The sequence below is a fragment of the Narcine bancroftii genome, chromosome 4 (assembly GCF_036971445.1).
Source record: "Narcine bancroftii isolate sNarBan1 chromosome 4, sNarBan1.hap1, whole genome shotgun sequence".
Taxonomy (NCBI): Eukaryota; Metazoa; Chordata; class Chondrichthyes; order Torpediniformes; family Narcinidae; genus Narcine; species Narcine bancroftii.
Window position 1 is genome coordinate 96,919,235 of NC_091472.1, and position 16,116 is coordinate 96,935,350.

Sequence of the window (16,116 nt, forward strand, 5' to 3'; positions counted from 1 at the left end):
AGCCTTTCCTCCATTTGTGCACCGGTTGGTGGTGACTCAGGAGTGTCAGGGTATCATGGAAAGAACAGTCCATCTGAAGAATTGGAAGAGGAGTGGAAGGTATTCCTGATGGTGGCTTCAAGCTACAGGTGCAAAACAAAAGGCAGAGGCTGATTCATTGAATGCGTAGATTGGTGAGATAATGGGCAAGGATAAATTGAGATTACTCCTGATTTTGGGATGAAAGAGAGGGAAACAGAGCAGAAGCATAGAAATACAACATATACAATCTCCTATGTTAAATGAGAAATCAAGGGAAAAGGAACAGGTGCATCACAACCTGGTTTGGAAACTCAAGTACCCAAGAATGCAAAAGATTGCAGAAAGTGGCAAACCCGACCAAGTCATGGGCTTTTTGTGGAACATTGCCTTAAGAAGGCAGACAACATCATAAAAGAGCTCCATCATCCTGGCCACAATCTCTTCTCACTACTACCTTCAGGCAGAAGGTATGGAAGTTTTGGTTCATGAAGTTTTTGTTTGCCCAACTGCTATCAAGCTCTTGACCTTTCCATGCCATCCTAATCAAAAGTTATTCCAGGACCATCAAAAGATCTGTCTACACTTTAGAAACCACTTTTTCTTGCACCAACTGCAACTGTCAATATTTACTTATCTATCCATTTATTACTCTTCTTCTGCTTTTGCATATTACTGTTATTTAAATTTATTTTATTGTAATTGGTATATCGAATGTACCTGTGTGCAGCAATAAAGAATTTCAGCATCTGCACATTGCACTTGTGTATAACAATAAACTCGTCATCATAGACAGCATTCAAAACAGAAATGAGAGAAGGGGAGGGGACAAAGAAGGAAACTGGGAGAATGGAATGGAGCTCTGACATGATGGAAGAAAGAGTAATACTTGTTCTTTGGATTAAAATAGGTGATTAAGGTAGAAGAGCAATTAGAAAAGAAAATATGGAGGATTGGAGAATGCAACAGAAATAGGGGGAAGAAATGGCCAAGGATGTTTGTGACAGCAATAAGAATTTTAAAATTGTGGTGCAGCCAAGCAGTGAGCCAGTGAATGTTTCTAAGTTATTGGGGTCATCCTGTTGCTTTGATGAATTTCTATCAACTTAACATGGCAAGGGGCAAATAACATCACAAAAAGAATCAAATGGGAAAATGAGAGTCTGAGTATTTATATATGGCAGATTCTTGTTATCTTTACAATCCTAATGTAGTGGCTTACACTTACTGGTTGCTTCGGAATCAAACCAACTCTTCTCTTTACTCATATTGAGAGACGATTGTATATCACGGCAAGCGGAAGATGTTAATTGCAGAAAAAGTACTGGTAATATACGTGCACTGCACCATTCACACTTGGTGAATTCTGAAGCTTCTAAAACAATCTGTTGGGATGATTCACGAGGCACTACAAAAGACAAAAATGGCATTACATTCTTCTCTTCTCTTTGGTATACATTTAATGCTAACAGCTAATTTGGTCCATGTAACAGTTAAACAGTGGCACCATTGCTTGTAATTTGTTTTGTGTAAAAATGTGAATGAAGGTTGGTTGAAATCTATTTAAAACGGAATCATTTCTTTAGTTGATCATTCCATTGGTTTGGAATAGTAATTAAGAATGCAGCAATGAAATCATTTTGCCAGAATGTTTCCATCATGGAATCATTTTGAATACAAACATCTCATGGATATTTTTCTGGAGTAATGTACTCATTACAAGTAGCAGCATTAAGAAATGGAATGGAAAAAACTGAAAGGATATTGGGATAGAAAACAATCCTCTGTTGCTTTGTTGAATTTCAACCCTAATGAATGTAAAGTTGACCCCCGTGTTATGGGGGCATCACTGCTTTACCAGAAAATTGCTGATTTTCGACAAAACATAGACACATCATTTGCACTTGTCAAGGAACATGGTTAAAAAAATTGATTTGATTTATTTCTTTTCTTTCCCCAAGAAATTCTGTAACAACACATTTTATTCCGTATCTCAAATTCTAGGATAGTGATTTGTGAATTATGTAATGGAAAATCTCCATTAACCAAACAGCCATAACTTGTTGTCTGCATATGACTGGACCCATTCGCACAAAATAGAAGTTTTTCCAGAGGGTCTACCGTCTCTTTCAAACTACCATGTGCCTTTTCAAAAGAATATGTCAATAGAAGGATATTCTGATTCCAAAAGGTTTTTCAAGACATTGTGAATAACAAAGTTAAACTGTGTGCCAATGTTAGGAATACTATTGCCACATGCTGGTAACCATCATCAGTTAAATAACTTCCAAGGTTATATCTTGGAACTGTAAACTTCAATTCAGAATATGGACTGAAAAAAGTTAGGCAATGTTGGGAGCATCAATTTGTTAATTTACATAACCTTCAGCAAGATGAGGAATTCCAAATCCATCTCTGAACTAACTTTTTATTTCAGTTCTTCTGCTTCAATTAATTGGAAGTGATGATGCAAAGTATAAATGAACAAGCACATCTTGATTCAACAGGAAATACTTCTGCCCAGTTTACCTCAGTCATAAATTAGTTCATTGTCCGTTTGCATACAAAATGATGGTTTACCAGTCAAAACAAAACACTAAACATTGTATTTTTCACTTGTAAATGGGCTGACCATCCTGGGATTGAGTAGAAACAATGTGTTCTTTCCTCGGCAGCTTTGCGCTACAAGGAAAGATGTTGAACTATAAACCTCTCTGTAAAGTATCTACTTTTTTTGTGACATTTTTAATCAACAGCTTTTTTTCCCCTCACTATATCTTAAAAAGTATTTATGATCTTGATTCCACACACTTTGAATTTACATACAATATGCTACAGATTCATAATCTTACAAGTAATTAATTGAAATACTTACCTCCCACATTAACCTTGATGAAGTCTAGACTGAACTGAAAGAAGAAAAATCCATTTATATATTTGGCAGACCATTAACTTCAGAAGTCATGAAGCAAGAGTTAAAAGGCTATCAAAACTAAAGCAGACAATATGTCTTTGATGTAATCATATTTCAATAAAAGCATTGGAAACATTATTTTTCTTCAAATGAAACAGAAAATCAAATGATCAAGAATAAATTCAGATAGGTTTGTCATATAGCCTTCAGCTGGAAATCACTTATCCTGCTACAGCTGGCACTCAAAGGGATTTGATGATCAATCAAATTATTGAAGACACCCTCTGCAATGTGCTTGTGGCTAAATTTATCAAAAGTAATGAGGTGGACAATCATCCACAGTTACATGACATGAGCTCAGTTTCCTTGGCAAAAGTAGGGATCTTTCTGGTGCCATTGTTTCTGCCTGAAGATTCCAGCTTTTTTAATGCTTCTGTGTTGTGAAATATAAGTTACACTGTTCCTTTCTTCAAGCCAAGTAAATCAGTTCCTTAAAAAAATACACTACTATAAAAACAATTCTGGCACCTGAAGGGTATCGAATTCTTCCCAGAAGGATCTCACCTTAAAGCATGACTAGGTTAAATGCAAAAAGGACCCTATACCTTGACTGAATTAAAAACATAAATTGGATAATTCAGATTTCAATATTTAATTTTTGAGGTGTAAGGTACAGCTGATGCAAAAAATTATATTGCACCTTAAATTAATTGTATTGCTCATGCTGTCCTGACATAGGTCAGACCAGCAAAATGGATCAATTTCTATACTCAAATCTGATGCCCATTTCTCTCCTGACTTATCTAGCTCTTGTTTAGGGGCTTCCGCCTGAAGTAAGAAATACATGTGATAGTACAGATTCTATCACCAATATGTATATGTACATATGTACAGATGGTAGTGTAGGATGTTCTCTTTCCCAAGGAAATCCGAGTCGGCTCACGGTTCCTGGTGCAGTCCTTTTATGACGCCATGTCCGGTACTCTAAGAACGACCCCTTGGTTGTCAGTGTGACTCTGCTCCATGCGAACCCGCATTATGCCTACGTTGAGTACCCGGACGACGGGAGGACACGGTCTCGGTAAGGGACCTAGCCCAAGCCGGATCAGGCGCAGCAGTGCCTTAAACCCAACCTCCCCCTATTCCTTCTCCCTCAGGTCATGTGCTTGAACAGACGGACCAGCACCACCCCACCACCTCAGGCCAGACTGTCAACAACGCCGTTGGGGAATTGAGTGAAGCAGTGGCCGCACCCTACGGGCCTGCTGGCGACACGACTCTGGCGACCCCATTCCCAGTGCCACGGCGGTCACGCCGGATGGTCAGACCCCCTGACCGGTACAGCCCCTAATCTCCATCCACCCTGGGGTCGGTTCTCAAAGAAAGGGTGAATATTATAGTACAGATTCTATCACCAATGTGTATATGTACATATGGTAGTGTAGGTCAACCAGTTTACCTATCTCGGCTGCACCATTTCATCGGATGCAAGGATCGACAACGAGATAGACAACAGACTCGCCAAGGCAAATAGCACCTTTGGAAGACTACACAAAAGAGTCTGGAAAAACAACCAACTGAAAAACTTCACAAAGATTAGCGTATACAGAGCCGTTGTCATACCCACACTCCTGTTCGGCACCGAATCATGGGTCCTCTACCATCACCTACGGCTCCTAGAACGCTTCCACCAGCGTTGTCTCCGCTCCATCCTCAACATTCATTGGAGCGACTTCATCACCAACATTGAAGTACTCGAGATGGCAGAGGCCAACAGCATCGAATCTACGCTGCTGAAGATCCAACTGCGCTGGGTAGGTCACGTCTCCAGAATGGAGGACCATCGCCTTCCCAAGATCGTGTTATATGGCGAGCTCTCCACTGGCCACTGAGACAGAGATGCACCAAAGAAGAGGTACAAGGACTGCCTAAAGAAATCTCTTGGTGCCTGCCACATTGACCACCGCCAGTGGGCTGAAATCGCCTCCATCCGTGCATCTTGGCGCCTCACAGTTCGGCGGGCAGCAACCTCCTTTGAAGAAGACCGCAGAGCCCACCTCACTGACAAAAGACAAAGGAGGAAAAACCCAACACCCAACCCCAACCATCCAATTTTCCCTTGCAACCGCTGCAACCGTGTCTGCCTGACCTGCATCGGACTTGTCAGCCACAAACGAGCCTGCAGCTGATGTGGACATTACCCCTCCATAAATCTTCGTCTGCGAAGCCAAGCCAAAGAAAAAAAAAAGTGTAGGATGACTGTGATTGGCTGAGAGTGTAGCCACACTTACTGGCAGGTTTTAAAGGATTGCTCCTTGCCAGATGAGGTCATTCTTGACCGGTCAACCTACTTGTGATATGCTCCAGTCTTTTAGTTAATAAAAGCCTTGGTTTGGATCAACAAGTCTTTGGTTCTTTTGATGCGCAGTACAATACATTTTTTAAATAAATTTCCATGTTGATTGAAAATCCTTAATAAAAATATTAAAAAATAACTCTCCTGACCTTTCTATTTCTAATTGTGGATGGAAAGTTTTTTTAAAAAAATCAAACATAGCTTGGTAAGGAAAATATTTTAAAAATATTTTTTTTCACATTACTCACAATAACTGGTTCCAATACCGTTGCACGATAGGTTCCTATCCGTATACTTCGACACTTGAGAATAATGCTTTCACAACTACTTTCCACTTGCGAACTCTGACTATCCATTTGTGCCTGGGCAAGCTCAATTTTTCTTTTCTTGCCCACTATTTCATGGAAAGGATTTCCAAACTGAAAAGAACATTTTAAAAGCATTAAAACACATACATTTGTAATAAGAGAGTACTTTACCAAAATGTGGTTTTGTTATAAATAAGAAAACCAAATCATATGAAATGCAAAGAGGCACATTCAAGTAAGTTATTATGATGCAGTCTCTTTCCTATTCTTACAAATTAGGACTCTTGTCAAGAAAACCAAATGCCTCCGATGTGGTGCACTCAAGAATTTCAACTTGGCACTCTTTAATAAAAACAGAAAATGTTGAAAACCCACTGCAGGCAGGCCAGGAAGCATCTGGACAGAGCAAGTAACATTTTTGTTTTTCTTGTCAATTGTGTTGCCTAGACTGCTAAGTTCTTAAATCATATGTTTTTATTTTAGAATTCCAACATCTGCATTTTTTAATTTTCATCCTTTCAGGATCTATTTACAGTTTGGATGCAAATGTAGCTTGACAATAGGAAGGTTGTCCTTGCAAAGTGGATAACTGTGATTCATGGTATCCCACAAGACCGGTTGCTGGAACCCTTCTAGTTTGTAATATACCTGTTCGTGGATGGCACAATCAGTAAGTTTGCAGAAGACTTGAAGTTTGGTTGATAGTGAGGAAGGTAGTCTTAAACTCTAAAGAGTTAACGATCTATTGGTGAAATGGACTGAAAAATGGCAGATGGAGTTTCATACAGATACATGTGAAGTGTTGCATTTTGTGAGTACAAATGAGGATGGGCATATACCATGAATGGTCGTGTATCAGGGTGAGGGTTAAGGAACAGAGAGTCTTTGGAGGACAAGTCCAAATATCCTTGAAGGTAGCAACATGGATAGAAAGGCAAGGGCAATACTGGCCTTCATTACTCATGATATTTAGTACAGAAGAGGGGAGATTAAGCAGCAACTTAATAGAGCCTTGATCAGAAATCAGCTGGATTCTACATGCCATTCTGGTCACTAAGGTATAGGAAAGAATATGGTAACACTGGAGGCCATCAGGAGAGGATGTACAAACTTGGATTGTTTTCTCTGGAGAATGAGAGGCTGAGGGATGATTTGATAGAAATTCATAAAATTTTGAGAAGATCAGATAGTGTAGACAGTCAAGAGTTTGTTTCCCAGTGTAAAAATGTCAGATACTAGAAGACACATATTTAAGATAAGATTGGTGTGTGGGGGGAGGAGGGGGTGAGAAGGGGTTTAAAGGAGATTTACAGGCACAGAGTAGAAGGTATCTGGAATGGGCCACCTGGGGTAGTGATGGAACTTGATAACATAATACATTTGCGAGGCTTTTAGACAGACATGCAAACATGCAGGGAATAGAGGAATAGGGACCATATGCACGCAGAAGAGATTTAGTTTAATTTGACATTATATTCATCGCAGACATGGTGGGCAAAAGGGTCAATCCCTGTGCTGTACTATTCAATGTTCTAAGTGGTGGGAGATTACATTATTAGAGAATGGTGTGGGTGAAGTAGACCAAATGGCCTGTTTCCAAGCTGTACCATCTATAAAATGGGAAGAGATGCTTGCTGGCATTGCAAAGGTTTGGATGAGGCATCCCTTCAACAACAGGGTGTGGGAAATTCACACAAGATTACAAGTTTAACATTATTCATGTGTTGCCAGCACAGATAAAGAAATTCTGAAGTTTTGGAAATACAGGCTCTTCAAGAATTTATTGGCAAATGTAAACCAGGAACCTCAGAGTAGCCTTGAAAGCCTTCTCAACTGGAAATCTGATTCATAACTCTTTGACCTTCACCTTTGTTGCTCAAAATCCCTCAAGAGCATTGCTTAAAGTTTGATACATCTGCCTTGGACACTATTTGTTACAGCATCCGTAAACGGTTATATGGTTATATTTACAGCCTTTGTGAAAGTTCATGACATATTTTAATCTAAAATCTGTGTGATTATACACTTTTCCATTTCTGTAAACAGTCTAGAATTAATTTTAATCCTTTCATTTTTCATTCACATTATCAGAGATAACAGCAACTCTGCATTTACTCTTTAATTTTTAAACATTAAATATAAAAATCAAATGCACCCCTCTGTTCTATAAGTAAGAGAATTCATTCCACGTTTATGTAACCCATCTTGTAAATCATTCTTGAAATACCAGTATCATTCTGGTGAATCTGCACCATATCCAAAGTCAATATATTTTTCCTGCAGTGCAAAGTAACCTGCATGACCTTGTTAGAGAGTTTGAAAAAAATCTCCCCACCCCCCCAATGGACATGGGCAACTCAACACATAATTGTTGCATTGTATTATTCAGAATTGATTACTGAAGATTAAGCTCGTTTGCTCAAACTCACAGTACTGCAGACACTAACAATTATAATGAACATAGCTTTTACCAGAAAGAAATAGCATAACTGGCTACTTGAAACTGAATTCCACATTACCTTGTCTTTCATCCTTGCTTTTCTTGGCAATGTGGCTGTAGATTCTATTTCTGTGCAAATGTTTTCCAAAATCTGTTCGGTCGCATTTCCATCAAAGACCTCCTCTGAAGCCGTTTCCAAAGGTTTATTGGAAAGCACAAGAGGCGGACTTGTGCCATTAGTAGTTCTACCAATAGAATGAACACTGTCCATTGTGCCACTTCCAGTACTGGCATTGTCATCCTGTTCCTCCTCATCACTAGAGAGTACAACTGAGCGAAAATGACAAAATTAACACACAAGGAATTGACTTCCAATTACTTATGACTGCAGCATCTTTCTTCATTTTATAACATATAGTGCAATGGGACACGGAACTACTGATGAAAGAACAATAATAGGGAAGGCCTTGCCTAATGAAAACCACTCCCAAAATTACTTTGAGAGCTTTATCAACTATCAAAGATAAAAAAGATTCTGCTCACAAACAGAAAACACTGGAAGCATTCAGCCAATCAGGCAACATCAGATGCTGAGCATTTCCAACATTTATTGTTTTTATTTTATTCCTTGAATTTGCCATTTAAAAAAAAAATCAGATTGTGCTTATAATTGCCTCAGATGTTAACAAAAACTCATATCTTTTTGAATGTTTAAAGGTTAATATCTCTAATTGCTGAAAAATCTGTAGAAGTCTATGTTCCCCTGTTGAGTTAATGGAATCCAATAGCCAAGTATAGAAACGCAAAAGATGCAGATGTTGGAATCTGAAGCTGACAAATAATTAATGCAGGTATTCAGGAGGTTAGACAGTTCACAATTCCAAGAGAGCACTGCCATGATCCATCGCACAGCTAGCAGGTGAATAAGTTCAATGACTTACAAGTAGAAAAATGTTTAAAGAAACAATTTCTCAATATTCTACAAAACCAATTGCATGTAAAGAAGTGGTGATGGGGATAGGGGGTGGAGGAGAATGGGAATAAAACAAATATTAAATACTTAGAATTAAATTCAGTAAATAAATCCTTAGAGGATGAAAATGAAAATAAATAATTAAATAAAACTGTAGGGGCTAGAAATTAAAATAGAAACAAGTTCAAGCTATTATCATCCAATAAAACAGCATCTCTGGTTCTTGGTGCAAATGCAGAATCAGACATAACACACATACAGACAAAAGATACATATGCAGGACAGACTATGACCTCCATAATGCTCGGAACAAAGACATTTTTTTTCTTTACTTGCTCCTGTGATCCACAGTTTTACATTTGTAATCAAACCATTCACTTGTAATTAAATTGCACATTCTAGATTGTTTCAAAATGTTATTTATAAACATTTTGGTTTAACCGTGTAGAATTTACAGCACTTTATACATAATTTCCCCCATTTGTTTGGGACATTTGGCTTCACAGGTGTTTGTGAGTACTCAGGTATGTTTAACTGCTTTATTGTAGGTATAAGATCGGCTTGCTTAAAGTTTTTGATCATCTTTGGAGACTGTAGCTGCCATTTTGCAACACGAGGACCAGAGTTGTGCCAATAAAGAAGCCAATATGAGGCTGAAAAACAAGAATAAAACAGAAGATACATTGGCCAAATGTTAGGATTACCAAAATCAACTGTATGGAACATCATTAAGAAGAAAGAGTGCACTGGTGAGCTCATAAACCACAAAGGTAGGCCAAGGAAGACCTCCATTGCTGATGACAGTAAAAATTCTCTTTTTTTCAAGAATTTTTAAATTAATTTTCCACAAGGTAAAAAAAAGTGTGGCAGATCACACTACTTAGTTCTCAAACCATCATTCGCAGGAGCCCAGCGCGTGATGGATTGGGAGAAGTGAACTGGTCGCGCAAGACTGGGCGGTTGCATTTCCTCTCTGAGTCAGCAGGTCGACTCACACTTTCGACTGTGGATAACGACATTTGAATTAAACTGCTGAATTATTAAGCTTTAATGTTTGGACTGAATTTTCAAACAATTAAACTCAGTGTTTGTACAACACACAAGCAACAATGATAGAATAATATTCAGAAAACAGGAAAAATTAATATACATGGTCTTTGAATATAACAATCAAGTATTTTCAATTAATTCAACATTTCCATATATTGACAGTTACAATGAGTAAGGAAATAAAAAGTTAATGCATAAAACAAAAAAAATTTGAACTCCAATGAAAAAAATTAAAAACAAAAAAAAACCCAAAAAACAAAAACAATTGATCAATCCATTCAGAGTAATTTCAAAGAAAGTAGAAAAGAGATTCTTCTTGAGTAAACACAATGCACTTGGAGGAAGAAAAAAAAACTGGAAGTGGTTCAATTTTGTTTTTTTAGTTTGTGCTATATAAAAATATTGAATAAATGGTTTCCAGGTTTTTTCAATGTTAAAGTCAAGTGTCCAACTTCTAATTTTTTCTCAACCTAAGCACGACATAATGGAGGAAAGCCATTGAAGTAAAGTCGGCAGATTGCAATCTTTTTGTTTGAGTAATATAGCTCTCCTTGCCATCAACACTGAAAAGGCTTCTATCCTTTGGGCTGAAACAGGTGCAAAGCTGGATTCAAATACTGTGATCTCAAAAATAGCTGTAAGTTTGTGAAGTGCCAGTTGATGAAGTAGACAAAGACGATGTGGTCAAACAATAATCATGGCTTTTATTAGCAGAAACTCATGGTATAATAATGAAAGACAATAGATGCACATACAGTTATACCCAAGATGAGTGTCCTTAACAGTAGAGATAATGCACAGCCAATATACATTTTTGTTGTTGGAAGGTAACAGCCCTTTAAAATCTAAGCTAATCCTCTCAAAAGGTTGGGTTGCCTTGATGAGAGTGGCCTCTGGAGCTTTGAAGTATTGCAGTTTCGATTCTGCACAAACAGGACAGCTTTTAGTCAGTTTCTTGACTTCTTCCAGAGAGTAAGGAAGGTTGTTAGTGTAGTGGAAGAATCTCGAGACTCCTGGGTGGCAGTCTGCTATGGATCTCTTTTAGCCCCTCCAGCTGAGCACGAGCAGCAGATCGTGACAATGTATCAGAGGGATCATTTAACCTGGATCTATGCATATTACCTGAGAAATCCTGGATCTCAATTATAAGTTGCGAGTTCTATTCGCCAGCGTGCCATCTTATCGTTCTTGATTTTACTTTTGTGTTTAGTACTGAATATGTAGGCTACAGATTTCTGATCAGTGACAAGAGTAAATTTTCTGCTGGCTAGAAAGTGTCTCCAGTAGCCAACAGCTTCAATAATAACCTGGGCTTCTTTTTCAATGGCAGGATGTTTAAGTTCAGGTCCACGTAACGTGCGGGAGAAGAATACCGCAGGTCTGCCCTTCTGATTAAGGGTTCCTACCAAGGCACAATCTAAGGCATCAGTTTCCACTAGGCATTGCAGTGTTGTTGCACATTGACAGCCCTGACATCACATTCATTTGCCATTGAGTCGAGAGCCAGTGCATAGGCAGCATCACTTTCCCCGGGTTTCTGGCGTCTAGTCAGCAACTGGTGTCGAGCAAGCACCACGTTCCGTGGCGCTGCATAGTAAGCAGCCAGACGTTCCCGGGCTATAGCCAGAGTGGTAGCTCCTTGCGTTACAGAGAAAGGGATCTCACCCAGCAGAGAGTTCAGGTGGCTCCACTGTTTTGCCTCATTGACCACGTTGTTTCGATCCATGTAGTAATCGAAACAATCAATCCAGTGTATGAAAATTTCTCTGGCCCTCGGGACAGACTGGTTGATTATCAGCAACTCTGGCTTGAGGGCTGCATTCATTTCTGCTAATAAAATTGATGTGCCAGATGATGAAGTAGACAAAGACGATGTGGTCAAACAATAATCATGGCTTTTATTAGCAGAAACTGATGGTACAATAATGAAAGGCAATAGATGCATATACAGTTATATCCAAGGTGAGTGTCCTTAACAGTAGAGATAATGCACAGCCAATGCTAGTACAGCAAGGTTCGCCAGAGGGGGGAGACAGGCAGCTTGGCAGACATTCACCACAGTTTGGCTTTAAATCTGGGTCCAACACTTCAGCTTTAGTTTCAAAAACACCTTGCCAAAAATTATCCAACTTTGTACTGGACCAGAAATAAGAGTCAAAGTGGCTTCTTTGGATTTACACCTATAACAAATAGGACTTAGGAAAAATATGGGCCAATCTGTCCTTCGGCATATGTGCCCTATGCATTACTTTGAACTGAATCAAAGAGCGATGGGCACAAATTGAAAAAGTATTGACAAGTTGAAAAATTCGTTCCCATAAATCATCAGAAAGTAGCTGCTCAAATATCAGTTCCCAAACAGCTTTAATTTTTTCATTGGATATTGGATGAAAATTAAGTAACCTGTTATAAATATTAGCTATCAATCCTTTCGAGAAGGATTTAATTGAAGAACAGTATCAATCAAATTAATTGAAAAAGTTAAAAATTTGGCAGAAAAGAGTCTAGAAAACTGCTAACTTGAAAATACCTAAAAGGTGCATCTTAGGGAAATGGAACTTTTCAACAAATTGATCAAAAGACATTAAATAATTTCCTTCAAACATATCAAGAATGATTATTATTCTTTTATCTTTCCATAGGGCAAAGCTTGGTCAAATGAGGTCTTAAAAAATTGGAATAAATTTTACTGGACAGAACAAAATTATTTAATCAAAAACATGAAATTGAAACCAAATCCTTAATGTATATTCTGAGAATTGGATTAAAATCTTGTTTATATACTTTGAATAATCCAAAGGGGAGAGAAGTACCTAATAGAGAAGTTAAAGAGCATCTTCTAACAATTCTTCTTCAATTCCACCCTTAAAGGGTAATCATGCATCTTGGAATAGTAAGTCCAAAACATATTGTATATTAATTGTCCAGTATTAAAACCTGAAATTTGGTAATACCAGACCACCATCTTTTTTCATTTTCTGTAGTATTGGTTCAGCCAACCTAAGACTTTTATTATTCCATATATATTTTAGAATCCAATTTGTCAAAGAATACTTTTGGAATGCAAGATGGAGGAACTAGGCATAATTCGTAGGTCAAAAAGTCACTGGGCATCTCCATTACATATGGTCCTGAAGCACAATGGAGTTTGGCGACCACGTTGAGATTACAGACGGCTTAAGGACGCCACCACCCCAGATCGTTATCTGATACCTCATATTCAGGATTTCTCAGGTAATATGCATAGAGCGAAGATCTTTTCCAAAATAGACAGTGCGTGGCTACCACCAAGTACCAGTAGAGCCAAAAGACATTCCAAAAACAGCAATAATTACCCTGTTTGTAATGTTCGAATTTTTACGAATACAATTTGGATGAAAGAATGCCGCTCAATCATTTCAACAGGTAATGGATGCTTTAGGATATGGTATGACCAATGTCTTCATTTACCTTGACGACATTTTAGTGGCCAGTGGGACTAAGGAAGAACATTTGGAACATCCTCATAGACTTTTTATTCGTCTTCAAAAGTTTGGACTAACCATCAATCTGGATAAATGCATTTTTTCCATCCAAAAGTTGAGGCCATTACCAAGTACTCAAGACCTGCTATGGTTAAAAGCCTGCAGGAATTCTTGGGAATGGTACATTTTTACCATCGGTTTCTTCCGGGAGTAGCTCATATCATAAAGCCTCTTTTTGATTTACTGTCCGGAAATTACAGAACCATCCATTGGACTGAAGAAGGAAACAACGCCTTCTCGAAGACAAAAGATTTGCTGACTCATGCCACTATGCTCAACTATCCAGTTTTAAATGGAGCCACTGCCCTTTCAACAGATGCTTCCAGTATGGCTGTAGGTGCAAATCATTAATAGGTCAACGGGCAATGGAAACCGTTAGCATTCTTCAGCCGCCATCTTTGTGAAGCAGGGAAGAAATACAGTGTTTTTGATGAGGAGCTTTTGGCCATTTATTTGCTTATTCGACACTTCAGTTATATTTTGGAGGGCAGGGATCTTACTATGTACACCGACCACAAGCCCTTAACATTTGCATTTTCCAAGGTCACAGAGCCTTGATCAGCTCGACAACAACGAAATTATCATTCATTTTAGAATTCTCCACAAAAATACTACATATTTCCGGAAAAGACAATGCAGTAGCTGATGCACTTTCCCGCTCTGCTCGACTTGAGATTTCGTCTGTAGATCAAGATATTGACTACACCGCTTTGGCCGCAGCTCAAGAACATGACCACGAGATGAATGCTTATCGAACTGCGATCACAAACGTGCAATTGAAAGATGTCTAGTTTGGAGTTCATGGCAAATTACTCCTCTGTGATAGATCAACAGGACACCCACGCCCAGTAGTTCCTGCATCACGGAAATGCCAAGTATTCAACTCTGTGCATGGCATCTCACATCCATCAATTAGATCGATTGTTCATATGGTTTTGGATAGGTTCATGTGGCATGGTCTTAAAAAAGATGTTACACAAATGGGGAGGTCCTGCATTACCTGCAAAATCCAAAAGTTCAGCAGCATACTAAGGCACCACTGCAATCCTTCCCAGCAGTTACTTGGTGTTTTGCTCATGTCCACATGGACATTGTTGGTCCATTTCTTGTTTCAAGAGGATACAGTTATCTTTTTACTGTAACAGACAGGTTTCCACGATGGCCCAAGACCGTGCCTATGGTAGCTGCTGCTGCAGACACGCGCTCAGGCATTCCTCAGTTCCTGGGTGTCTCGCTTTGGTTTACCAGCACATTTTTCTTCAAATAGAGGACCACAATTTACTTCCTCGCTGTGGACAGCCTTGTCTTGCTTACTTGGTACAACAACTTATCATACAATTGGCTATGGAATGCCAATCCCAGATCAATGGAATGGTGGAAAGGTTTCATCAACATCTAAAGTCAACTTTGATGGCTTGGTTAGAGGGCCCAACCTGGGCTGATGAGCTGCCCTGGGTATTACTGAGCATTAGAACAACTCCAAGGAGGACCTCCAAGCTTCCTCTGAGGAGCTTGTGTACAGCGCATCGTTGGTGGTTTCAGGGGAGTTCATTCCCTACCATTAACAACTCCAGCGATGATCCTAAGGAACTGTTGAGCAAACTAAGGAAGACTGTATGAAAATTGACCCCTACACCACCATTGTCACATGGAGAACACTCTTCTTTTGTGCCTGAAGACCTCAAAAACTGCAAATATGTCTTCGTCTGAAGGGGAACACTTTACAGATGCCCTACTCAGACAAACTAGGTCAACCTGTATTTTGGACATTGGATGGAAGCCACAGTCTTTCAAATACTGACAGGCTTAAACCAGCTCACTTGGACAAATCTTCCCCCTGCAGCAGCCAGCAGTCCATGGCAGAGGTGGACAACCTTATAGACAGACAAACCTTTCTGCTGGTTCTTGGGTGGTGGGGGGGGAGGGGGGGGGGGGTGAGGTTGTGTAATGGCGCTATGGTGGCACTACAACTCCCAGGAGGCATCGAACCAGCCATGTGACATCAATGAATGATTACGTCAGCGTGTGTCGCCCACATGATTCTTGCTTTTAAAAGGTTGTGGGGGTGATGAAAAGTAAATCCATTTGATTCACTCGAGAAATGCCTTGTGTGGTTATTTCGTCTGTCCACTGCGATTCCAGTGTCCACAATATAAATATAAATGATTACTAATAGGAAAAAGTTCACTTTTATTTAAATTCAATTCTCATCATGAAGAAAAATCCACAAATGCCTGTCCAACAGATCAGAGACACTCTTCAGGAGGCAGGTGTGGATGTGTCAATGACTACTGTCTGCAGGAGACTTTATGAACCAAAAAATTCAAACCACTTGTTAGCCACAGAAACAGGATGGCCACATTACAGCTTGCCAAGAAGTATTTAAAAGAATCTTGTGGACAGATGAGACCAAAATTAACCTGTATCAGAGTGATGGCAAGAACAAAGTGTGGACACGTAAAGGAACTGCCCAAGATCCAAAACCTTCCACCTCATGGTGGAGGGGATGTTATGGCCTGGGCATGTATGGCTG

At 39.2% G+C, this 16,116-nt stretch overlaps 1 protein-coding gene across 10 annotated transcripts in view; it reads right to left on the reverse strand.

Annotated features, from left to right (window-relative positions):
* Window positions 1-16,116, reverse strand: part of senp6a (SUMO specific peptidase 6a) — a 194,197-nt gene that overhangs the window by 54,130 nt on the left and 123,951 nt on the right. For 9 of the 10 annotated variants that reach the window (XM_069932103.1, XM_069932104.1, XM_069932101.1 and 6 more), the window contains 4 exons: window positions 8,116-8,366; window positions 5,537-5,707; window positions 2,894-2,927; window positions 1,241-1,426 (listed from right to left, as the gene is read on the reverse strand). In XM_069932103.1, coding sequence (XP_069788204.1) covers window positions 1,241-1,426; window positions 2,894-2,927; window positions 5,537-5,707; window positions 8,116-8,366 — 642 coding nt within the window. The remainder of the gene's footprint in view (window positions 1-1,240; window positions 1,427-2,893; window positions 2,928-5,536; window positions 5,708-8,115; window positions 8,367-16,116) is intronic. The other variant, XM_069932102.1, reaches the window with a different exon arrangement.